This window comes from Microcaecilia unicolor, chromosome 2, assembly GCF_901765095.1.
Source record: "Microcaecilia unicolor chromosome 2, aMicUni1.1, whole genome shotgun sequence".
Lineage (NCBI taxonomy): Eukaryota > Metazoa > Chordata > Amphibia > Gymnophiona > Siphonopidae > Microcaecilia > Microcaecilia unicolor.
In genome coordinates, this window is record NC_044032.1 from 80,478,005 (window position 1) to 80,504,868 (window position 26,864).

At 42.1% G+C, this 26,864-nt stretch overlaps 1 protein-coding gene across 2 annotated transcripts in view; it reads left to right on the plus strand.

The window, feature by feature from the left end:
* C7 (complement C7) overlaps window positions 1-24,845 on the plus strand; it is a 120,469-nt gene extending 95,624 nt beyond the window's left edge. Inside the window, exons 13-18 of one of the 2 annotated variants that reach the window (XM_030193081.1) lie at window positions 1,966-2,062; window positions 2,509-2,641; window positions 7,623-7,814; window positions 13,358-13,454; window positions 16,719-16,900; window positions 24,482-24,845. In XM_030193081.1, the coding sequence (XP_030048941.1) occupies window positions 1,966-2,062; window positions 2,509-2,641; window positions 7,623-7,814; window positions 13,358-13,454; window positions 16,719-16,900; window positions 24,482-24,660 (880 nt within the window). In that variant the 3' untranslated portion in view covers window positions 24,661-24,845. The remainder of the gene's footprint in view (window positions 1-1,965; window positions 2,063-2,508; window positions 2,642-7,622; window positions 7,815-13,357; window positions 13,455-16,718; window positions 16,901-24,481) is intronic. The other variant, XM_030193082.1, reaches the window with a different exon arrangement.
* The last annotated feature ends 2,019 nt before the right edge of the window (window positions 24,846-26,864 follow it).

Genomic DNA, 26,864 nt, shown 5'->3' on the forward strand with positions numbered 1-26,864 from the left:
ATTGAATATCTGGGCTGACAGCTGACCACGGGATTTAGTCAGGCTCTCTCCATGCAGTCTGAATATCGGCCCTGAAGACTGTAACTAAATTCAAGAAAGCTTGGAACAAGTACTTGGGATCTCTAAGGAAGAGGAAAGGATGGCATCAATGGCACAGAAACAGTCTTAGAGTGCTGGGAAGAGGAATGGAGGAAAGTAGCTGCATGGGGAAGGGAGGGGGAGGATATGCTGGCAGTTGCTGCCTGCAGGACTGGGGGAGACCATAGTAGATGAGATGCTGGACCTGGTGGGATAGGGAAGGGGAGATGCTGACCATCCACCTTATAATTGAAAGAGAAAAACGCCTAGATTTCGACCCAAATCGGGAGATAGACGTTTATCTCACAAAAACGAATAAATCGGTATAATGGAAAGCCGATTTTGGACGTTTTCAACTGCACTCCATCGCGGAAGCGTACAAAGTTGATTGAGGCGTGTCAGAGGCGTGGCGAAGGTGGAACTGGGGCGTGGTTATCGGCCAAGGAGAGATGGGCGCCTTTCGCCGATAATGGAAAAAAGTATGCGTTTGTAGCTAGAATTTAGGGCACTTTTCCTGGACCCTGTTTTTTCATGAATAAGGCCCCAAAAAGTGCCCTAAATGACCAGATTACCACTAGAGGGAATCGGGGATGACCTCCCCTGACTCCCCCAGTGGTCACTAACCCCCTCCCACCACAAAACATGATGTTTCACAACTTTTTATTTTCACCCTCAAATGTCATACCCACCTTCCTGGCAGCAGTATGCAGGTCCCTGGAGCAGTTGTTAGAGGGTGCAGTGGACTTCAGGCAGGTGGACCCAGGCCCATCCCCCCCTACCTGTTACAATTGTGCTGCTTAATGCTTAGTCGTCCAACCCCCCCAAACCCACTGTACCCACATGTAGATGCCCCCCTTCACCCCTTAGGGCTATAGTAATGGTGTAGACTTGTGGGCAGTGGGTTTTGAGGGGGATTTGGGGGGCTCAACACACAAGGGAAGGGTGCTATGCACCTGGGAGCTCTTTTACCTTTTTTTTGTTTTTGTAAAAGTGCCCCCTAGGGTGCCCGGTTGGTGTCCTGGCATGTGAGGGGGACCAGTGCACTACGACTCCTGGCCCCTCCCACGAACAAATGCCTTGGATTTATTCGTTTTTGAGCTGGGTGCTTTCATTTTCCATTATCACTGAAAAACAAAAACGCCCAGCTCACAAATTGTCGAATAAAACATGGACGTCTATTTTTTTCGAAAATATGGTTCGGTCCGCCCCTTCACGGACCCGTTCTCGGAGATAAACACCCATGGAGATAGACATTTTCGTTCAGTTATGCCCCTCCATGTGTCCTATATGTGAGCTATCAAATGGGGGTGAAAATTAGGGATGAAAGCTAGAATGTGACTTACTGTATATGCAAAGCCGACCTGTATGCGAGTATCTACAATGTGTGCTTTCGATTCTGTCTTGAATTCTCTTATTGCTTTGGTCTTCATCACCTCTAGTAGAATGCTCTGTCATGTATTTTCACCATTCTTTCTGATTTGAAATATTTCCTTACATTATACTTGAGTCTACCCCTTTGAAACCTCCTTGCTCTCTTCCTGTCCACTAGACAGTGCTTTCTTGTTATGCATTATTTATATTATTGAAATATTTGAATATTTCAATATTTATTTATTTTTTATTTTTGTTACATTTGTACCCCGCGCTTTCCCACTCATATATGTCCTCCTGTCCTCTCTGTATACAGCCAAAGTTTACTTGTTCATTACAGTGGAACTGTTCTGTTAAATACATGATTCCAGTCATGGTGCTTTGCTAACTACTTGCTTGGTGTTCTGAAAACAAAAGTCACACAACAATCCATCCTATGTGTTCTACTCCTTTAAGCTGATTGGACTAACCCCTGATTCATTCTTTGATTAAATAATCTTATTGTTTGTTTTACAGGATGATTGAGCCTCACTGCTTTGAAACATCAGTAATTCCTACAGAGTTCTGTCCTCCTCCTCCTGTCTTGGAAAATGGATTTGTTCAGGTAGTCAAGGTAAATGGTATTTTATTATGTGCCACATTGTAGCAGTAAAGTTGATTTTCCCACCAGAATTATATGCTATTTGTTGAAACAAGTTACTAAGAAGAAAAATTGTAACAACATTCCTTGAGGAGTTTGCCTTCATATTTTGATCTGTATAGGAAAGCCATTTTGTGGTGCAGTGTTCGTACTTTAAAGTTTCAATGATACTGAATTAATCTGATCAGAAGAAATCAGGAAGCTGAAATTCTGACAATAATTCTCCGACTCTTAAAGTGGGAGTTCCTCGGAAAGGTCTGCGAGGGTACAGGTAGGGTCAGGAGCTAGGTTACAAATAGGAGAAGGCAGAGTAATATCAGGCCCTGAGGAGGCAGCGTAAGACCTTTGGGCAGCTCCTGGATTCTGCTTTCTTTTCTACTCCTGTTGTTTTCAATGTGTTTCTTTATCCATTTTTTCAGGACTCTGGACCATCATATCCTGTTGGTAGAACTGTTGTATACACTTGCAGAGATGGGTATGCTCTTGTTGGTGATCCTGTTGCTAAATGTCTTGAGGATATGACGTGGCAGGTTGAAAGCATGCAGTGCAAAAGTAAGTATTTTGGAAGAACAGTGTTTCAGTGTGGAAGATGTAAAAGTAATTTATGCTAATATGCTGTCTTGCAAATGTATAGTAATATATACAAAAGGAGTATAATGGTACAGTTGTTTTTATACTGTGGTTTTGGTAAGACCAGAGAACAGAAACTGAATGACTATAATAAAATTCATATTCAATGAACCTCTGGTAATGAGATCTAGGTATGGGGAACAACTTTTGCAGTGGCAACAAAGCTCATCATGACAGCCAAAGAGCTCTCGAGCTCAACAGAAAGGGAGGTGAAATCTGACAGTACACAAACAACATTCCCAGCACCACAATTTAGCACCAGTTGGAGCTATACAGTAACAAACTGCTTTCAATTTAAATGATTGTGATGTGTCACTTATCATTATTAATAGTCCCAATTCATTTTGAGCTAGTGCCTTGTTTTTGCCCACACTACTCAAACATGCAGTTTCTGTTACCTTGATTTTCTTGTACCTCTAGTTATTCTGGATCCAGTCCAATCTGTATATTCTATGGAGACAGCACTTGCCAAAGTCTACAATGACTTCTTGTCAAAAATCAGGGGCTTTCACTCAGTTCTCATCCTTTTTGACCCATGCATTGCCTTTGATACCATCTCATATCTACTCCTTGACACTCTGTCCTCACATGAAGTTTGGGACTTCATCCTACCTTTCTTCTCCTGTGCCTCTATCCTTGAATATATGTATATCCTCAGCTTGAAACTCATTCTCTACTATCTCATTATCAGTTGATTCACCCTTGTACTTTGTCCTGGTTTCCCTTCTCTTTATAAGTCACTTGGTACTCTGATCTCCTCCCATGGTTTTCCGTACCATCTTTATGCAAATAATTTCCAGAATTTACACCAATAACCTAGTCCCTAAGCTCAATCTATCTGTTTCATATTGTTACTTAGATGTCTTAAATTTAACAAAATCAATACTGAAAAGCAGTTATGCAGTCGGTGGTGGAGCTGACTGTATAAGTACTTTTCTCAGAATATTGCTGACACTCATAAGTCACAATGGGTTAATTTTATAAGCATTTTGAGCACATAAAACAGCCTACTACCCTTTAAAATTGGGGCAGGATTAGAGATCTTCTGGAGGCTGGACTTTAAATTATATGGAGAGCAACAAAATTCAGCTGTTATCCATATAACATTATGCATTTCAGTCAAATGAACAAGTAGAATAGCAGTGCATTAGTATCTAGCCTTTTTCAGTAGAATTTCAAGGTGAGTCTCTGGAAGGCTTATGTTTTTCATTTGGCCAAGATAGAAACCAACTTCATCTATTTCTCCTCTTTTTGACGTCATGGCTAAAACACTGTCATCTCATCTTAACAAGCCAATCAGCACTTTAAACAGCACTTAACAAGCAATAATGAGCTCTAATTGGCAATGATTACAATTTACATGCACAACTCACTAAGCACAATTCGCTAAGCACACATGAACTGCACCTAAATTGTAAAGCGTGCAGTTCAAAATGAATGCACTCAGTTCAAAGAGGCGTGGTTATTGGCAGGGAAATGAATGTTTCATGGGCATTCTAAAATTTAGGCACGTAGTTATAGAATATTGGCCAGTATGCATAAATCTATGTGCCAGGGTTTATGCCAGGTTTTCATTGGTGTAAATGGAAACATGTAGATTTAGGCGCTATGATATCAACTAACAGTATTCTATATACCGCGTCTAAATCTTATAGAATATGCTTAGTTGAAAATGTGTTCTGTGCGGATTTTATAGGCACCATATATAGAATCTGGCCCTAAGCGCTACGCTTAGTGCATAAATGGGACCGCATAAAAGTCTGTCCTATTTATAGGCCTTGGCCATTTAAGTGCTGAATATTGACTTAAGTGGCTATTGGGCTCATTTTCAAAACAGAAAAATGTCCAAAAAGTGGCATAAATCTGCATTTGAACTTTTTTCTCAGAAAAATGTCCAAATTGGTATTTCCAAAACCAATTTTTAGATGTTTTTCTATGAAGTCCGTCAAAAGTGCGTTCACATCACAAGGGGGTGTGTCAGGGGCATGTTAAGGGTGGGATTTGGTAGTCCTAACACTTAGAACATCTAACACTTAGACATTTTTAAGCCATAATGGAACAGAACAAAAAACGTCTAAGACCTAGACCTGTTTTTATAAGAATAAGGCACAAAAAGGTGCCCTAAATGACCAGATGACCACTGGAGGGAATCAGGGGTAACTTCCCCTTACTCCCCCAGTGGCCACTAACTCCCACCTCTCCAAAAATGTAATTAAAAATATTACTTGCCTGCCTCTATGCCAACCTCAGATGTTATACTCAGGTCCATTAGAACAGCATGCAGGTCCCTGGAATAGTCTAGTGTGGGTGCAGTGCACTGCAGACAGGTAGACCCAGGCCCATACATCTCCCTACCTGTTACACTTATGGAGGAAACTGTGAGCCCTCCAAAACTCAAAAGAAACCCACTGTACCCACATACCCACTGTACCCACTTAAAGAACGCATCACGTTCAAAATATGCTCCTTAGTCCACAAAATCATTCACGGAGATGCACCAGCCTACATGTCAGACTTGATAGACCTACCACCCAGGAATGCCAAAAGATCATCCCGCACATTCCTTAACTTGCACTTCCCTAACTGCAAAGGTCTAAAATACAAACTAATACACACGTTAACCTTTACCTACTTGAGTACACAGCTATGGAACGCATTGCCGCGTAACCTAAAAATGATTTAAGAACTAACGGACTTCCGCAAACTACTGAAGACCCATCTCTTTAACATGGCATACCACAAAAGTCAACAATGTGAATATACACAACTCCCCCACACATATTCAGAATTGTTTTACAATATCTGCTTGTTATACTACTACCATGTCTTATCATTATTATGTTACCCAAAATCCTGCTGTAACACTAATTGTCTATTCTCATATATATTTCCATTACTCATGATGTATTGTAAGCCACATTTAGCCTGCAAAGAGGTGGGAAAATGTGGGATACAAATGCAACAAATAAATATAGGTGCCCCCTTCACCCATAAGGGCTGTGGTAGTGGTGTACAGTTGGCGGTAGTTGGTTTGGGTGGGTTTTGTGGGGCTTCAGCAGACAAGGCGCAATTGAATCTCTAGACTAACACGAACTGTGTCTCTGGTCCGGTGTCATGTCTGTGGCCGTGACCCCTCTCAGATTCACCTTATTTCCTGTGGTCAGCTTCTGAGCTGGCTTCTGTCTGTTCTTTGTGAGTTAGTTCTGTCTCTGTGTGCTGGCTGCATTGGATTGTCTGTGTGCTGTTTCCCGTTCCAGACTTCAGCCCAGTCCAGTCTGGATCTTCCGGCCTGCCAGACTTGCTTGTTTTGTTTGAACCTAAACAGCACCCGTAGTTAGGGTTACCATTCGTCCGGATTTCCCCGGACATGTCCTCTTTTTGAGGGCATGTCCGGGGCGTCCGGCGGATTTTGCCTGCACCCACGTTTGTCCGGATTTCTGGACAAACGTCGGCGCGGGTGCGGGCAGGCGCGTGCGTGTGGGCGGGCGATCGGCGCCGTGGTAACCCTACTCCCGTCCCCTCCCCTTCCTTACCATGTTCCCTGGTGGTCTAGTGACGTCTTCGAGGCAGGAAAGAGCCCCCTCTTTCCTGCCTGGAGCGCTGCCTCCCCTGTCTATCATCCTCCTCGGTCTGGCTGGGGATTCAAAATGGCCGCCGAGAGTTGAACTCTCGCGAGGCCACTTCAACTCTCGGTGGCCATTTTGAATCTCCAGCCAGACCGAGGAGGATGCAGCAGGCAAGGACAGGCAGCGCTCCGGGCAGGAAAGAGGGGGCTCTTTCCTGCCCCGAAGAGAAGACCCTACTAGACCACCAGGGCTAGATAGTAAGTGAGGGGGGGAACCATGTGATGGGGGGCGGGGAATAGAGGGGCGGAACGAGGACCCGAAGGGGGCGTGGCAGGGGCGGGGTATGAGGCGTGGCGGGGGCGGGGTAGGGGGGCGTGACATGTGTCCTCTTTTTCAGAGGACACAAAATGGTAACCCTACCCGTAGTTGCCTGGTGATTGCTGCTGCTGGGCTTATTAGCCATTTTGAAACTCTCTGCTTTGCCTTTGCATCGTCTAAGGCCCTGGTTTGTTGGTGCTTGCTGCACTTCTGCCTAGTCCAGTTTATAGTTTGTATTCTTGCCTGATTCTAGCTTAGTCTTTGTGTAGCTTTGTGTCCTGTACTGCTTGTTTTCTGTATTGCTTATTGCCCAGTCTTGTTCTTGTTTGTATGTCTTTGTCTAGTGCTAGGTTGTCTGGGTTTCTTGTTCAGTGGCTGCTTGCAGCTTTCAGTTCTGTCTCTTTGTCTACCTCCTAGTCTAGTATTCTGCCTAGCCTCCCTGTGTGTTCTAGTCCCTGTGTGTATCCTGCTGGAATCCAGTTCCAGCCTTGTCCAGTAAGTCCTGCCGGCCACCTGCACTCAGGGGCTCAACTCTTGAGGAACGGTGGCTAAGTGCAGGTGAAGTGTAGCTGGCCCTGTCAGAGTTCTGCCTTATCCCTGTGTGGGGTGGTTTTGATTGCCACTGCCGCTCCTCAGCAGTGGTCCAAGGGCTCTCAAACCCAGTTCCTGCTTTTGGAAAACGTGACATCCAGAAAGGAAAAAAACAAGCCCACACAGGTTCCAGCTTTGAATATCCAGAAATAACTCCATCAACGGTGAGCAAAGCGCTCACTGCCACCAGCTGAATAAGTCTAGTGTTGGAGGGAGACTTTCTGGGATTCTATTTAGCCACTCACAAGTCCTATTGTTTTCCACAGTGACTATGCAGACACCAAATACAATCAAAATAATAACCTGCTAAAGATCCATTTATATAATTGAGTGAAGGTGTGACTGAAGTTGATTTTCCTGAGAAGAATTCCTAAGAAGATTACTCTTAAGCAGTTTAACTTTGATTTTTTTTTCATTTTGTTTCTCAGGAACAGCATGCGCCTCCCCTGTTCTGCAGCCTGATGTGAGAGGTGATCCTCAGAGTTCTTTCTATCAGATTGGCCAGAAGGTGACTTTATCTTGTCCAGCTGGCATGCATCTGGAGGGTGTGACCATCATTCTTTGTGAAAGCAGCCTCAAGTGGTCTCCTGATGTTAAAAACATCCAGTGCAGAAGGGCATGTATGTGATTATTCACTTGTATAGTAAAGCAGAAACCAAAAATCTTGCTGAAGCTGCTTCTTCTTTTAATGAAAATCTGATGTTCAGAGCAAGTTATGTGTTTGCCAGTAGGCAGCAAACCGTTAACTCACCTATTGTTTTTTTTCTTGATATTAATACTAGGAATTCATTACCTTAAATTGCTTGGGCCTTACTTTCAGCCAGGGTGGCCTCTGTTAAATACTAACCTCAGCACTTTTGAGTAATGCTTATATTCAAAAGCTCAAACTGTTTTAGGACTGCTGCTGGATATTAAGGGTCTGCTGGCCCAAGATTGCCATTTCATTTAGTTTCCTGTGCTGTTTATAGAAATTCTTGTTTTGTTCTATTTTTTGTAAAAAAACGTTTTTTTCCATTATGGAGGGGTAATATAAATAGTGCACATTATTCATGAAAAATCACACTATGGGGTCCTTTTACCAAGCTGCAGTAAAAATGGCACTGTGGTAGCAGTGGGGGACTTTTTCCCATGCACCAGGGCCCTTTTTCCTGCAGCGGGTAAAAATCCCCCCCCCCCCTCCATAAAAAATAAAGCAGCAAAAGAAAGCACAAAAAGCCTTCAAACTAGGGACAAAGTTCTTTTAATCATACAACTTGGGAAACAATCTTCAAAGACTGACCCGACACAGGCAGTGTTTCGGCGCACAGCGCCTGCGGCAGGGGTCACAAAGGTTATAGGAGCAGTGTGCAGCACCAACATTTGCTCCTTTCTTCGCACATATATTAAAATAAAAACACTGTCCCTCAGTATTAAAGTCCAATGACCGTGTTGGGTCAGTCTTTGAAGATTGTTTCCCAAGTTGTATGATTAAAAGAACTTATTCCCTATTTTGAAGGCTTTTTAGGCTTTTTTTTTTTGCTGCTCGGTTTTGAACTTGTACTTTGTTCCCCCTAAAAAAAATGGCCATGTGGTAAGATTACTCTTACCATGTGGCCATGCAGCAGGGAGCAGTTACCGCCACCCATTGTTGTGCCAGTGGTAGTTCTGGGTTGCCACGCGGCAGCCCTTTCGTAAAAGGGTCCCTATATGAGAAGAGTACACACATTTTTTCGATAGTGCATGCTCTTCATGGCTAGGGCCAGAGTCTATACATGGTGCTGAAAGTTAGGCACTGGGATGATCTGCGTAAAGCCCGTATTCTATAAAGGGCACCCAACCTTTATATAATACTGGCATCATGCACAGGTCATATGTAATTTTGGTTGCTGGACTGTAAGTCCAGTGCCCAAAGTTAGGTGCGGAAAGGTATTATTCAATAACATGATGTCTAACTTTTGGTAATGCCCACAACCCACCTATGCCTCTCTCATGGCCATGGCTTCTTTTGGGTTGCATTTGGGAAAAGTTAGGCACCATGTTATAGAAAAGCACACAGAAAGAGATTCACATGCAACTTCAATTAAGTATTTGTTACCATTAATTAAGTGCCCAATCGGTGCTTGTTATTGCCTATTAATCGAGTTGTGGACAGAGCTCGGCTCCAAGTGCAACATTGGGTGACCTGTATAGAATCCGGGGGATGGTGTGCACCTTCAAGAAGAATGCATATTCTTTGCAAATAATGTATACTCTTTTTTTTTTTTTTTTTAATTTCTATTTATTAATTTCAAATATACATTCATATAAAATAAATGCAGAAAATCAGGAAATACAAAATAAAAAAAGAACATAATGACATACACCCTGGCTATCGTTACCGTAGTCAAGGGTAAATAGCAATGTTATAGTTACTTAGACCACAATAATATTTGATCAAGATATAAGGTAATTAATCACAAAAGCAAAAAGAAAAAAAGTACAATAAGAGGATAAGAGCTAGATCACTGTCTGCGGTTTTAGCTAACTTCGGTTGCCGTCAAAGCAGATTCGCCGCCGCTTTCTTTTACTATTATGAACTGCTTTAACTTTTCTGGGTCAAAGAATACATAATAAACCATTCTTAAAGAAATAAGGCATCTACATGCAAATTTTAACTTAAAAGTTCCACCTAATGCGAGAATCCGGGGCCTAAGTCCCAGAAATTCCCTTCTTCTTCTCTGAGTAGATTTACTGATATCAGGAAAATAATAATGTATACTCTTCATGAAGTGTGTACACTATTTACAAAGAGTATGTGTTCTGCATAAGTAATGTGTACGCTTCATGGATAGTGTGCAGTATTTGTGAATAAAAATAAATAGTAACATAATAAATGACAGCAGATAATTACTAGCTGCATGGTCCATCCAGCCTACCCATCAAGGCTGCCAGAGCTGCACCAGCTACTCTGTGCAGGCTATATTGCTTTGTAATTAAACACTGGCATCACAAACATGGCAGTTGTCACAATGTCAATCGCAGAAAGGCAGATATACAGTATAAGATGCAATCATGGAAGAATGGGTTTGTATTTTGTCTATAGTATAGTCATATTTATTGTCAATACGGGCCAGATTCTATATAGCACGCCTTGAAATCCAGGCATATTCTATAACATCGCACATAACTTAATTGGCTTAACAAGCCAATCGGCCTATTTAATAGCACTTAACATAGTGAGCACTAATTGACAATAATTAGAATTTATGCGCATAACTCGCTAAGTGGATTCTGTAATGAACTGCACCTAAATTCTAAAGCGCGCAGTTCAAAAGGGGTTGGCTATGGGTGGGGAAATAGGCATTTTGTCGGCATTCTAAAATTTATGCACATTTTTATGAATATGGCCCAGTGCGCGTAAATCTATACGCAGGGATTTGTGCCACTTTTTCATTGGTGTAAATGGACGCATGTAGTTGTAGATGCTGGGATATCAAATAAGCGTATTCTATATACTGTGCCTAATTCTAGGCGTTGTTTATAGAATACTCTTAGGAGAAAATGTTTACTACATGGATTTTTTTAGGCATCAAGATGTAGAATCTGGCTCTACATGACTAAACCAACAACCGTTGCTAATTTTAACCTTAAAATATCTTCCCTTCCCTCATTGATATACACATTACAACACACTCATAGCGTGTGATAGCAATGTGATATAAAATATGCACACTTCATTCTTCATTCTTGAATTGAGGAATGGAGTTCAGTACTTTTAAATAAAGCACATGGTCCTGATTCCTTGAAGCAATGACCAACTTTGATGGGTCTCCAAAAAAAAATAGTCCATAAGATAATTGATTTTTGTGTATTTATGATCAAGTTCAAGAAAGTTCTAATGTATAACCCCCAGATTCTATAAACGGCGACTAAAGTTCCACGCGCAAATTGGCACGTGTAGCTGATTTATGCATGGAACTTAAATGGTTAACCTGTCAATCAGCGCTGATAATTGGATGTTAAGCCATTATCAGCATTAATTGGGACTAATTAGGATTTACACACATAACTCGCTAAGCGTATTCTATAAAGTGATGCACATAAATCGGATCACATGGATTTCATTAACCTACCAACATCGATGGGGGATCTGAGTCTTCTTCTTTCCACAATTAAAAATTATTTAAAAATTTATTTCAGTAAATAAAAATTGAGGTTCTGTGGGAGTACAGCATATTTGCACTAGTGGAATTTAGATTGTTTTGTGGGTAGTATAGCTGAACTTCACTCCTCTAATAGTTTTTGATATAACTGCATACTATGATTGAGGTGGCGTAACGTTGGCACCCTGTTATAGAATTGCCTCCTAAGTGGGCAAGTTATCTGGAGAGCAGCTGAATATTTGCTATTCTCTGTATAACTTTTGTCCCTACCCTTGGATCACTGCTAACCCTGTGCATGTTATCTGCAGAATATTTGACCATGTATTGGCTTAGATAGCCAAATACAAGCAAACAGCTAATGGAGTTGAGAATGTATGCTATCACAGTAGTATGCACAAAAGCCATTAACATACATTATTAGTAACAAAGTCCCAGTGCATAATACATGTAGCATTAGGGCACACCAAAATGTTAGTGACTCTAAATGAAAAGCACTTATGCAATTGGCAGATGTTGGTGACATCTGTGTTTGTGAATATTAACCCAATGTAGTATTGTTTCCACCCAAGCAGCCATAGATATGGATGTCGGATTTCTTTGTTCAACCTTGCCTTTAGCTTAGGACAAATAACTGTCTCAGAATTCATGATCTCACCCTCACCCTTTTGTCACCATGTCCAGAAAGTGGCAAGGAGAACCAGAACAAGTGATTGTATACTTTCAGGGGCATAATCGAAAGAGAAAGGTGCCCATCTTTCGACACAAATCGGGAGATGGGCGTCCTTCTCTCAGGGTCACCCAAATTGGCATAATCGAAAGCCGTCCTCAACTGCTTTCCATTGCGGGGATGACCAAAGTTCACGGGGGCATGTCGGCAGCGTAGCGAAGGCGGGACGGGAGTATGGTTAAGAGATGGGCGTCCTCGACCGATAATGGAAAAAAGAAGGGCGTCCCTGATGAGCATTTGGCCAACTTTACTTGGTCCCTTTTTTTCACAACCAAGGCTCGAAAAGGTGCCTGAACTGACCAGATGACCACCGGAGGGAATCGGGGATCACCTCCCCTTACTCCCCCAGTGGTCACCAACCCCTTCCCACCCAAAATAAAAAAAATTTTAAACATTTTTTGACAGCCTGTATGCCAGCCTCAAATGTCATACCCAGCTCCATAACAGCAGTATGCAGGTCACTGGAGCAGTGTTTAGTGGGTACAGTGCACTTCAGACAGGCGGACCCAGGCCCATCCCCCCCACCTGTTATACTTGTGGTGATGATTGTGAGCCCTCCAAAATCCACCCGAAACCCACTGTACCCACATGTAGGTGCCCCCTTCATCCCTAAGGGCTATGGTAATGGTGTACAGTTGTGGGGAATGGGTTTTGGGGGGCTCAGCACCAAAGGTAAGGGAGCTATGCACCTGGGAACAATTTGTGAAGTCCACTGCAGTGCCCCCTAGGGTGCCTGGTTGGTGTCCTGGCAAGTGAGGGGGACCAGTGCACTATGAATGCTGGCTCCTCCCATGACCAAATGGCTTGGATTTGGTCATTTTTGAGATGGGCGTCCTCTGTTTCCATTATCGGCGAAAACCGAGGACGCCCATCTCAAAGGACGACCATCTCAACATTTAGGTCGACCATCTCTTAGGTCAACCTAATTGTTGAGATTTGGGCATCTCCGACCGTATTATCGAAACGAAAGATGGACGCCCATCTTGTTTCGATAATACGGGATGCCCCGCCCATTTGCCGGGACGTCCTTAGAGATGGTCGTCCCCATTCGATTATGCCCCTCTTTGTCTTCCTCCTCCCTTCCCTTTTCTTCCCTTACTTTTAGGTATCTTGTTGGATATCTAATAACAGGGGTGTAAAATGATTTTTGAAAAATGAGAAAATAGTCTGTATCAATGCAGTTAAAATTGGCATAAATGTCTTCATTTTTCTTTCTAGTGGAAAATTGTTTCTTTTAGCATTGATTCCCCTTTCTGCTGGTTTCTTTCATCAGTAAGTTTGTATTTTGCTTTTTTGCTCCTATCATTTCTTACAGCACCAACAGAAGTACCAAAACCACCAGGACCCGCTTGTCAGCCATGGGAGAAACTTCAGCAATCAACGTGCACTTGTAAAATGCCCTCTGAGTGCGGGTAATTAGAGTTTTTTTTCTAAATCCCAGTGTAGTTTCGACTTGAGCTAAATTACATTTTCAGGCATTCAGGCCAGGGTAAATTTAAAAGCTCATTTATACCACTGAAAGCTCACACTTTGTTTCTTCTGTAGCTCTGTCAGGCTGCCATTTATCACTGAAAGTATTTGTGATGCCAACACTGGCAATCAGGCAGTAACAGTGCTGGGATGTGATTTATAAGCCCAGTTGAGGAGATCCATTGCAGCACTGCTGGATCTGTAAAATATCCCCAAAATATTATATTTGAAAACTGCAATCTGAGGTGAAATGAGAGCTGAAGAACCCCCGAAGCATAAATAACCGTAGCTATGGGCCTATGACATTAAGCAGATGTTAGTTTGACAAACTGGTTGAAATGATTCACAATGAGCCTCATATCCAATCTGAACAACTGTTTGAACTTGCCACAAAAGCTGTCAGTCGGATATTGATGAAAGAGAAACATTGGGTTGTAAGTCTACTTGGATTAAATTGAACATTTAAATTTCCATTGAATTATTAAGCGCTTTTATTTTTAAAAATGGTTCAGTAAGGAAGTGCAAATGAAAGTGACATACTAATTTGTGCAGAGATTATTGGATGAAAACAAAGAGGATGTAGTTGAATGGAGTGGAGCTGGTAATGACCCAATGGATGAGAAATTAGTAGCACATTACTGGATCAGGCTGGTAGGCAATTTACCACTCATTCTAGATTGAGACTTTAGCAGTGTAACAACAGTGCAAAGTGAGCATCTCTCAGAGACCGATGCTCAGAATGTCTGAGGTATAGGGAACAGTGCCCAATTCATATCGCAGGAACAGAACCACAACTTAACTCTCCAGTACTCATCGCTAATGTTATGCAAATGGTATGCGCACTGTGAGACCGAAAGTAAGGGGGAAGAATGTGCCTTGCAGATTCACAGAAGGGTTTTGAGGTAAGCATAGCTCTTGTGCGCATGTCCAGGCAAACCAGGAAGTGAAGCACACATCGGTGCCGTTATTCTGTGCCTTTAAATATAAGCTTTTGAAAATTTTTTTTTTAACCTGAAAGGCTTATATTTAAGTACAGAAAACAGGTGCCAGTGTGTGCTTTCACTTTCAGGCTTGCTTGGATCCACACACATTTGTTTTTCATTCCCAGCACATTAGAGGCTTGCATGAGCTTCCTTCTGCTTCTGAAATAAATCAAAACCGACAGATTTTAAGCTGAAAAAATTTAGAAATTTTCTCTTGAAACACCCCAATGCCAGCTCTGAGCTGGAGTTAGGTTTCCATTGGTAAGAGCAGGGTTTCTTTGTTCACTGTTCTCTCAGCATTGGGAGGGAATAGGAAATGACTTCATTTACATCCATTTAACTACATTTAGTTCCAAAGAGACCTGAAAGATTTTGTGATTTCTGAGAAAACTTGAGTATCTTATACCTAGAATTTTCAGATTTTTGTCAGTGGGGAATGAAGAGTTGTCGATTGTGAAACTGTTGTAGTCGTTGTCATCAAATAGGTTGGCAATGACCATGAATTTAGTTTTTTCTTTATTTAGCTTTAGTTTGGATTCTGAGGCCCAGGTTTCCATCAAATTTAAGCTAAGTTTTGCCTTTTGTAAGATGTCTTGAATGTTCTTTTTGAAGGTTATGTATACGGTAACATTGTCAGTATATATGAATGTTTTGAATCCTGCTGTTTTTAGTCTGTTACCTAGTGGTGATACCATTACATTAAATACAATCAAATAGGGTGTGGAGATGTGAGATCGTGAGCTAATAGCTAAAAAACTAAGAGATATCTCCATGGAATGAAAAATAAAACACGTCTCAAGTAGTGTTACAGCTGTGAGTGTAATAATAATTTTTTCATAGGAAAATAGGCCTCACATAGCTCCTAGATGATACACATCTAACAGAGCTAAAACGGGTCTTGAAAAAGATCCTCTGTTCATCATTGGCCAAAAACCTAAAGTGTATTGCGATAACTATAACGTTCTTCACACACTGGTCAAGACTGATCAAAAACTTATGAAAACATACCACAGCAAAAAACACTAAGAATATGTGTATAAGGTTTGAAAGAGATACTTAGCTTTCAAACAAACAGCACTCAGGTGCTCCACGGTGCGCTATCATTCTTTCACACTCTTGCCCCAAGCCTCACTCACTCACCCCAAGCCAACGATGGCCAGCGTTTCGTTTAGCTGCGTCAGGGTCTTGGTGGCGGAACTGCTTTGGTAACAGAGTTGTTCCATTGGCTTGGGGCGTGAGTTTTTTAGCTATTATCTCACAATATCATTACATTAAACAGAATGGGCGATAGTGGAGAGCTCTGAGGATCGCCACAGTCTGGTTACTTGTCTAATATTACTTAATATAGTTTTACTGATTGTCAATCTAGTTATATCTATCAATTCTATATTAGAATTATCAACCTAGTTGTTTTTCTTTATATCTATCAATTCTCTATATAGAATTGTGCATTTCAGGTTAATTATTGTTTACGTTGAATTTGTTCAAGATACTACTAAGTATACTTTTTAAAATATGTACCATTCTATTAATGTTTGTAATATAAGCCACATTGAACCCGAGTTCTTTTTGGGCTAATGCGGGATAAAAATGTCATAAATAAATTAACATATGTACACTGTATCTGAATATGTATAATCTTAAAGGAAGAGCTGACCTGATTAGTTATGTGGCTGATCTGCCACTGAATACTTACCTCAGTATTTTTGGCAAGTGATTGACAGCACAAGCAGTTTTAAAAGGATGGCAGCTCTTGGATAAATGTGCAACATGAAAAATGGCTTGAAAGTACACAGTCCATTGTGGACTGTGAACAGCACCGTGGTGTTAATTTTTTCTTCAACTTGAGAGATCGAAGAGCCAATCTGTATACGTCAAGCTGTTGAGCCCTGATGAAGGCTGTGTAGCCGAAACACGGACCGTGTAGGGTCCCAATAAACTTTTATTCGGTGCTCTTACTACCGTGATTTCAGAAGTGGTCATTTTTGGACTTTTTGGCGTTCTTCCACCCTTGTTTGTTTTCTGATCCCTCTAGTTTCTTTGTGGAAGTAGTGAACCCCCTCCCTTTTTTTCATTTTGACTTGAAAGTACACAAACAGATCCACGGTTTAGGGAGTGGCACTGCATGTGATATACAATGCTCTGATTGAAGCATATAATGGTGACACTTAGGGGACCCCCACAACAGCCGTCTTAATTGTGTTTTTATGTTTTCTTTTGTAGATCTTCTCTAGGCGTCTGTGCTGTAGATGTCAAGAATAAACATGTGGCTCTTACTATTTGCAAGATGCATGCTCTCGAGTGTCTAGGCAGAAGATATACTCTGGCAGGCCAGGATTCCTGTACAATACCTGTTGTGGGAGCACACTCGTGTGACGCATGCCAGCTGTGGGAAAAATGTGATGGTAAGAAATTAATCACATTTTAAATCAGTACAGAGTGTAGCAAGTGTAAAGCACCAAGCAAAATCTGTGCTGTAGGCGCTTAGTCAGACATCAAGTCTCAGAGGAGGGGAGGGGGTCTGAGCACAAAGTAGAGGGGGGCACACAATTTTGCCCTGCTACTGCTCTTATTTGTTCCCCTCACAACCCCAACATGCCTGAGCTGGCAAGGGTCCCCAAGCTCCACTAGAGGAAGCACTCCTCCATCCACAGCCACTGCTGCTGCGCCGGCCCTCCCTCCACCCCATTGCATGCTTGGTGTTGATGAAATTGAGCGTACGCAGGAGGGCAGGCCTCTCATGCATTTTCAGTTTCAAGGAACCTGAGCATACATAGGGAGGAGGCCCAGTGCTGTGGAGGTAGCAACCACCACCCATGGGACATACAGGTCATGGATGGAGGAGTACTTCCGCTGGTGGGGCATGGGAACCCCCACTAGCCAGGGGTTCGAACCTAAATTGGGGGGGGGGGCTTAGGCCCCCAAGGCCTCCATGTGGTTACACCCTTGTTGTACTGTAGTGTCTGTTTCACTTGTTTCAGCAAGAGCCTGCCTCTTCAAGGTCTTTTCTGAAAGACAACATAGTAACATAGTAAATGACAGCAGATAAAGACCTGAATGGTCCATCCAGTCAGCCCAATAAGTTAAACTCATTTTACATGATATGTGATACTTTATATGCATATCTGAGTTTGATTTGTCCTTGCCATTCTCAGAGCACAGACTGTAGAAGTCTGTCCAATACTGTACTAAGCTCTGAAACTAACACCGAAGCCCCTTAAAATTTACACTCCAGCCCATCCCTATCTATTCAGCTACGATCAGGGCATAGACCGTAGAACTCAGCCCAGTACTGGTTTTGCTTCCCAATTACCAGCGTTGCCACCCAATCTCTGCTAAGATTCTGTAGATCCATTCCTTCTAAACAGGATTCCTTCGTGTTTATCCCACGCATGTTTGAATTCCATTACCATTTTCATCTCCACCACCTCCCGTGGGAGGGCATTCCACGTATCTACCACCCTTTCCATGAAAAAATACTTCCTGACATTACTCCTGAATAATGACAGATGATTAGAAAAGTATTAGTGAAACAGACCCTACATATTTTGGTAACTGAATTGAAACTTTGAGGTGAACTGTTTTAAGCTCAATTAACAATGCAGAACACCACCCAGGAATATGCGAGGTAGATTTGCATAAAATGGAAGAACTGCATGCAAAATCTATCTCATGCATATTCATTGTGGTTAACCTGAAAAATAAGCTGGCTGGGTGCATTCTAAAGACTGAGGTGGAAATCTCTGACATACATCATTTTGGGCACAATTTAGTATGTATGTCTATCTTCCCCTCTCCAGATGGAAGTAATTGAAGCTCTTTAATTGAGATTGTGCCAAATTAAACCTTGAGTCCTTTGCTTTACACTCATGGCAGTAGGAGAATAAAAATTTTTTCACACAAGTATGACAGAATGCATAGGTAAAATGACACTTATAAAATTACTCCTTGCATGAAAATATGCATGGTGATAAGAATATGAATAGTTTATACGCCTCAGGTGTAGATGTGTTCAGGGGTATAATTTGGATGGAGCACAGGCATAGTCACTAATTATGTGTGTTGGTTATAAATATGCATCTACAGGCATACTTTGACTGTGTATATTTGCACCCATGCTGGAGCAGGGCTTTTTTAAAGGGGGTACTGAGTACCGGCACCTTTTCCATTGTCTGCTAAAATTGACCCATGGATCCCAAGTTTTAATGAAAGAGTTCAGGCCCTACACACCAATTCTGCCTTGTCATAGATTCTGTGACTGGTTGCAGGGGACCTGGCCATTGTGGGGTGGGTCCCTCAGTGATCACCCCACCCCCGAAGGGTGGCCTGGCATTTGAGTACTAGCACCTTTTTTGCTAGAAAAAATGCACTGTGCTGGAGTAAATGTAGGTGGCCATATTTTCTCTGTGAGTTTGGCTGCTTTTGAGGTGCAGTTTTATAGACACATGAACACCTGAATGTCTTTGTAAAATAGGCTCACAACAGGTGACTAGTTGCCCCCCCCCCCCCCCCAACCTAGGTGACCGGTTGTAAAACTGCTCTTATCATATTCAATCATGCCACCTTCTATCCTTGCTATCTGGTCTATGAAGATCATTTCTGTGATGTCCTTAAAACAAACCAATCCATGTTGGAGATATGCCATTGTCGGGTCTCGACAGGGGGTGTGGGCTCTTACATACTATCCAAACCCACCCCCATTTATAAACATTGTCAATCATATTCTCATAACCGACAATATTTACTGAAGTCAATTACAGCTCTGCCCACCTTAGGCAGCTCTATTAGCTCCCATACTACTACAACTACTTATCATTTCTATAGCGCTACTAGACGTATGCAGCGCTGTACACTTGAACATGAAGAGACAGTCCCTGCTCGACAGAGCTTACAGTCTAATTAGGACAGACAAACAGGACAAACAAGAGATAAGGGAATATTAAAGTGAGGATGATAAAATAAGGGTTCTGAACAAGTAAATAAGGGTTAGGAGTTAAAAGCAGCATCAAAAAGGTGGGCTTTTAGCTTAGATTTGAAGACAGCCAGAGATGGAGCTTGACGTACCGGCTCAGGAAGTCTATTCCAGGCATATGGTGCAGCAAGATAAAAGGAATGGAGTCTGGAGTTAGCGGTGGAGGAGAAAGGTGCACATAAGAGAGATTTACCCAATGAATGGAGTTCCCTGGGAGGAATGAAAGAAGAGATAGTGGAGAGGTACTGAGGAGCTGCAGAGTGAATGCACTCATAAGTCAATAAGAGGAGTTTGAACTATATGCGGAAATGGATAGGAAGCCAGTGAAGTGACTTGAGGAGAGAGCTAATATGAGCATAACGACACTGGCGGAACATTAGTCGTGCAGCAGAATTTTAAACAGATTGAAGTGAAGTGAAGTGGCCTTCCCTGATGCAGCTAGTAAGTGAAAAGGTACTAAAAGTGGGGTATGTGACTTATTTATACTACAAGATAGAGGGATATCAACTGGATAATCCTGCAAAATTTCAGCTTCAGCTATGGACTAATTACATCTTTTAAAAATGAGAAACAATCTAAAAATAGATTGTTGGATTGTATCTAATTGAGTATGCATGAAGGATGGTACATTCTTCTGAGCAGACCTAAGTGTTCTGGGTGAAGAGGGGGTTAGCAGACGAGAGGGGGAAAATTGGTATTTTTTCATTCGACTAATAGTTAAGCTCTGGAACTCTTTGCCGGAAGATGTAGTAAAAGCAGTTAGCATACCTGGGTTTAAAAACGATTTGGACAAGTTCCTTGAGGAAAAGTCCACAGTCTACTATTGAGACAGACATGGGGAAGCTACTGATTGCCCTGGGATTGGTAGCATGGAATGTTGCTACTATTTGGGTTTCTTACCAGGTCTGGCCACTGTTGAAAACAGGATACTGGGCTAGATGGACCATTGGTCTGACCCAGTATGGCTATATTTATATTCTTATGAATGTAATCCTATATGAATGGACAATAAGTCATGATTCCCAGGAGATCCTCCACACCCTGCTCTGCAGCAGAAGAATCTCCTTTGGGGGTACATAGTGATAGCTTTTCACTAATTGCACCTCTCTGACTCTATTCTGCCTTCGTAGAGTTTAGTTTCTCTCCTCTAGGAAAAGTCTCCTGCAGCGGCTTCTTTCAATCTCCTGAACCACTAGTGAGGCTGCCTTCTCTCTTACGCTGCAGCTTATATCCACCTGCACAACAAATATGTGTGCACAGAGAGGGCAATGCTGTAAGAGGACACCTAGATTCAGATGCTATTTGAAGCCTATTCTGCAAAGAAAAGTAGGCATCTGCTTTTTCTTTATAGAATACTATCATAAGTGGCAGAAAATGTGCCTGTATTCAAGGTGTGAATGCTTACATCAGCCATAGAGCTGGTGTAAATTCTGATGCTTAATTCCTCAAGACCAACCACAGGGTTTTTTTTACTAAGCTGTGGTAAGTACTAAAGCGTGCTTACCGCGGGTTAAAATGCACTACATATACCTTAAAATGCTCAGGTATACCGTGGTATTTTTTGCATGTGTGTGCTACCCACAGCTAAAAAATAAAATTTATTTTATAGTGCTGGGGGCATGTTTGGGGGCAGAAACTGGGCACAACTATGCTAATCGGTTATCATGTGGGCATTGCGTGCTAACTGATTAGCACAGGATTAGCGCATGAGCCCTTATCGCCTGCAAAATAGGTGAACGTAAAAGCTCCTGCACTAATGACCATGTGCTAATGGGGAAATTAGTTTGTGGCCATTATTGGGAATATAGAAAAGTTTGCCTTTTTTCTGTGGTGCTAAAAGTGGCCTCAGCACATGGGAAAGACCCACCTTGTGGCTACCTCAGGCCACTTTTTAGCACTGCTTGGTAAAAGGGCCCCATAGAATATATAATTTTATAACCTATGAGAAAATATATATGCACTCTACCTACACACTGCTCATGTAAAGGCCACCTGCAAAGTATGCACCATTGTATCTAGGCACATACTTACTGAATAATGTTTAGCCTGAAATTGCTCATTTATGCATGCATATGTTCACATATACACATAAGTGTATTCTTGACACCCTAAAAAGCTACCCTCAGAGAGACTTAGCTACTCCATATTTCCAAGTTTATTGAAAGACTTACAATCCCATCCATTGGAGCAAAAGAAAAGACGAAATCACTCTTAATGACTGGAAACAGCTGCAAAGAAAATACAAATACAAAACCAGACAAACTAAAAGAATGTACTACAAAACCATAATAGGACCAAGATACAAAGATGCACATAAGCTCTTCTCACTTGTGAACAAACTCCTAAACACTACACCGGTTACTTCTAACAACACAGACACCCCATCCGCTACTAACATAGCGAATTATTTTAACGAAAAAATCATAAAACTCCGGCACATGATACCAAACAACACCACCGACTACACAAAAATCCTTGACTGCTTAGATCCAAAACCTGGGGAATACCCAGCTGATCGTTCGTGGACCAACTTCGACGAAATCTCAGCAGATGAACTCTCACAATGGCTTAAAAAATATAGCAAGTCTCAATGCAAACTAGACATCTGCCCTGTTAGCCTAATAAGAGCCGCTCCAAAACAATTCAAGAAAGACCTTACGGACCAAATCAACCACAGACTCCAAAGCGGCCTATTCCCCACGAATAAAGGAAACATCCTACTCACACCTCTGCCAAAAGACGCTAAAAAAGCACAATGGACTTAACTAACTATCGACCAGTTGCGTCTATACCGCTCATTACTAAAATAATGGAGGGTATAGTTATGAAACAACTCACTGAATACCTAAATAAACACTCAATTCTACATGAGTCACAATCAGGATTTCAATCAAATCACAGCACTGAAACTTTACTAGTGGTGGCAATGAACTCATTCAAAAAAACAATTGCAACCGGCAAGAACATACTAGTACTGCAATTTGACATGTCAAGCGCCTTCGACATGGTTGATCATGAAATACTACTTCATATTCTAGAATACTTCGGAGTCGGAGGCCCGGTCCTCAAGTGGTTCGAAGGATTCCTCACCACCAGATCCTACCAAGTAATAACAGATGCCGAAAGATCACCTCCATGGACACCGGAATGCGGAGTTCCTCAAGGATCCCCCTTATCACCTACCATCTTCAACTTAATGATGATACCACTAGCCAAACTATTAGCCAATCACAACCTTAACCCTTTCATATATGCAGACGATGTCACAATCTACATCCCGTTCAAATACAATATAACCGAAATCACCAACGAGATCAACCAAGGCCTCAGAATTATGCACACCTGGGCAGACTCATTCTGTCTAAAACTCAACGCTGGAAAAACTCAATGCCTAGTACTCACTTCTCAATATAACACAAACAACTACTCCACTATTACCACACCATACTGCACCCTTCCTATTTCAGAAAACCTGAAGATTCTCGGAGTTACCATAGACTAAAACCTCACTCTCGATACCCACGTGAAGAACACAACAAAAAAGATGTTCTACTCGATGTGGAAACTCAAAAGAGTCAAGCCTTACTTCCCGAGAAGCATTTTCTGCACCCTGGTACAGTCTATGGTACTAAGTCACTTGGACTACTGTAACGCTCTGTACGCCGGCTGCAAAGAACAGACTATCAAGAAACTCCAGACAGCCCAAAATACCGCAGCCAGACTCATATTTGGTAAAACCAGATACGAAAGTGCGACACCCTTAAGAGAGAACCTTCACTGGCTACCACTCAAAGAATGCATCGAATTCAAGATATGCACGATCGTACACAAGATCATTCACGCAGATGCCCCTCTTTACATGTCTAACCTAGTGGACCTACCGCCCAGAAATGCCAAGAGATCAGCCCGCAAATTCCTCAACTTGAACTTCCCTAGCTGTAAAGGGCTTAAATACAAGCAAGCACACGCCACCACCTTCTCGTATAGAAGCACACAGCTATGGAATGCGCTACCCCCAACCTTAAAAACCATGGACAATCTAAATAACTTTCGCAAATCCTTGAAGACACATCTCTTCAACAGAGCCTACAAAAAGAACCTCTAAAAACACAAATCACTATACAACCCACCCACACAACCAATTACACCTCCTACATCACCCTACTTAACACCCTCTTCTCTTTCTCTAAATATCTTCATCCTACCACTGACTATATCTACTATTCCCTCATGAATATGTCATAATAATACTCTCTAAGCCACATTGAGCCTGCAAATAGGTGGGATAATGTGGGGTACAAATGTAATAAATAAATAAATAAATCCATCAATGGTTATGTCTGAGCGGCTTACATACTAAGTAAGGGTTTGGAGACATATGCAGACAACAACAACAGTGAGGAGAGCAGGATAGAACTACAATATCTGATCAGACAGAGGGAGAAGGGAAAATATACTTGCGATAGGACCATGTTCATGTCTCACATCTGACTTACTGTACAAGGAAAAAAGTCAAGAGAAAGCATCTAAAAAAAGAAATGTGAGACACTGTTCCCTCTAAGCAGAGCAGGAGTCCTCCAACTGCATTGCTGCCAGAGGGGGGTGGTGCTTCAGTATTATGTTTTCAATCTCTAGAGACAGGCAGGTTCTCTATAGTCTTGCAGAGCTTGCCTGTCCCTCACTTTTAAAAATGTGATAGTGAAACAGCACCATCTACTGGCAGGATTGTAGGCAGAGGACTCACTCTCTCGGAGGGAACAGTGAAGTGAGTGTCTGTAGCCTGCAAGATCCTCTCTTCTCTGCAGCAAGCCTTACTAAAATGGGGACTCTGATGAAGTACAGGGGAACAGGGCATCACCAAATGGCTGAACCTCTTCCATTTTAAAAAGACAGCAAAACAATAGTCACTTCTGTAGCTATAACAGAGACTGATTATATTTTCATGGCTTTTCTAACTGGATAGGATTGTAATTCTGTTCTTTGTCCACTCCATTAATTTCTTTTATTCTTCCAGATCAAACAAACAGATGTGTCTGCAGAGAAGAAAAGACTTGCCAAGATGGAGGAATTAGCGTGTGTGCCCAAATAAATGGTGAAACTGCCATGCGGACCGTGACTGAATGTGAAGCTGGTATCCTCAAGTGCCAGGGGCAGAATGTCACCATCGTCAGTATAAGAACTTGTGATACGTAAAAGAAATAATAAAAAAAATACTTCATGCTTCATTTATCTCACTGCCAGGGAATTTGTTACAAAATTCTCAGCATTTAGGCAGTTCAGATCAAATTTCATGCTTAAAATTGCTTGAATTGTTTTCGCCTTCTGAGTAGGATAAGAGCACATCAAGCTATATTTTATTAAATCTGCCATAAAAGGTTTCCTTTTTGTTCTTCATTTTTCAGGTAAAAGGAATACAAACAAACCAACACATGATTTAACAAATAAAATTATGATGGTCCTTTTAGAAAGCTTGCACAGCATTTACACATAAAACCAGAGGTTTTGCACACGTAAATGACTAATGTCTATATAATAAATAACAAAAGAACATAAATAGCCATGCTGGGTCAGACCAATGGTCCATCTAGCCCAGTATCCTGCTCCCAACAGTGGCCAAGCCAGCTCACAAGTACCTGGCAGAAACCCAATAGTAGGAACATTCCAGAACCCCAAAGAGTAGCAAGATTCTGGAATCCCAAGGAGCAGCAACATTCAATGCTACCAATCCCGGGGCAAGCAGTGGCTTCCCCCATGTGTATCTCAATAACGGACTATGGCCTTTTCCTCTAGGAACTTGTCCAAACCTTTTTAAAACCCAGATTCACTAACAGCTGTTACCACATCCTCCATTAGAAAAGCCACTATTTACATATTTAGAACCATAGCATGCACAGTTTGGAAGGGGATATTTGTGGGAGTTCCACCAATACACACATACTTTAAAAAAGTTAGGAGTGTAATTATCAATGTGGGCTACCATTAAGATGAGACCTTGGTCCATGTTTACTAGGGTATGCTAGCTTTTTTTAGCGAGCATTAAACGCTAGAGACACATATATATTCCTATTGGTATCTCTAGCGTTTAGTGCACACTAATTTTTAGCTCATGCTAAATGCTAGCACACCTATAACATAGCTTTGTAAATAGGGCCCCTAGTTACTAATAACTGGGATTAACGGTAAAATAACACATCTTAGAAGTAGCCCAAGTTGATAACTCCCTCCCCTTATAATTTGTCATTTCCATCACCTCTGAGACAGGTATGTCAGTTAACTGCTTGCTTGAACATGGGATTTCCAGCAATGAATGAGGAGGTAATTATGTTTTAAACCATTCAGCTTGTGGCAATTCAGTGTTAAATGCTGGCCTCTGCAAGCTTTTCATACCCAGATGTTCAGTGTTGGATACTGGTGGTGATGAATATTCTGGCATAAAGTGGCCAGTGGAACTTATTCAGATAGCAGCAATATTGAGACCAACTTTTTTGCTGTTCTAACTTTATCTGGATAATTTTCTGGTTAGTGGACTGAATATTGCCACTAACTTGGTAACTCACGGCTCTACCTGGACTCCTATCCAGATAGTGCAGCAGCAGTTGAGTGCCATTGGTATGTGCCCCATATTTGATTATCTCCCAGTTGCTGAGAGGTTATATATGTGTACTCAGTCAAAAAAGATCTCCTAGTGCTCAAGGAACGAATCCAGTCCCTGGAAGCTAGAGTAACAGACTTGGAGGAGCTGAGGCAGACAGAGAAATATATAGAGAAGACCTACAGGGATATAGTAGAGAAGCCCCACCTCCAGCCTGGCAACCTCTGTACTGCCACGGAGGAGAAAGATCACCTAAAAAGGAAATCATCACCTTAGAGAAACAGGAAGTGATCCTGCAGCCAGACCTGTCCTCCAGGGCAGTAGCATAGCCAGACAGCCAATTTTGGGTGGGCCTGAGCTCAAACTGGGTAGGCACCAAATTTTGTGTCAGCCTCCACCCTCCCCTCACTTTCCACCCCTTCCACGACACCTCCCAACTCAAGATATAAATACTTTAGCTCATGAGGATCCCAAAGGTCTGTCAGCTGAAGACTTCCTCCAAAGGTGGCCAGAACTTTCTTTTACCAAGCGTGGCAGACAGCAGAAACATCCATAAGCCATAGACGCCAGCACCTTACACTTGCTGATAGTAGCTCAAGGATGCTACTGCCACCTGCAGAGCTTGATAGAAAAGAGTTCTGGCCATCTTTGGAGGAGGTCCTTAGGTGGCAATGCTTGGGGATCCCAACCAGCTATACCAAGGGTCAGGGCTGGTGTTAGACATGCTAGGGCCCAGGTCAGAAAATAAAGGAGGGGGCCCCCTGGATCCTCTCTGCCTCCCCTCTGATCTCCCCATCTGCCAGTG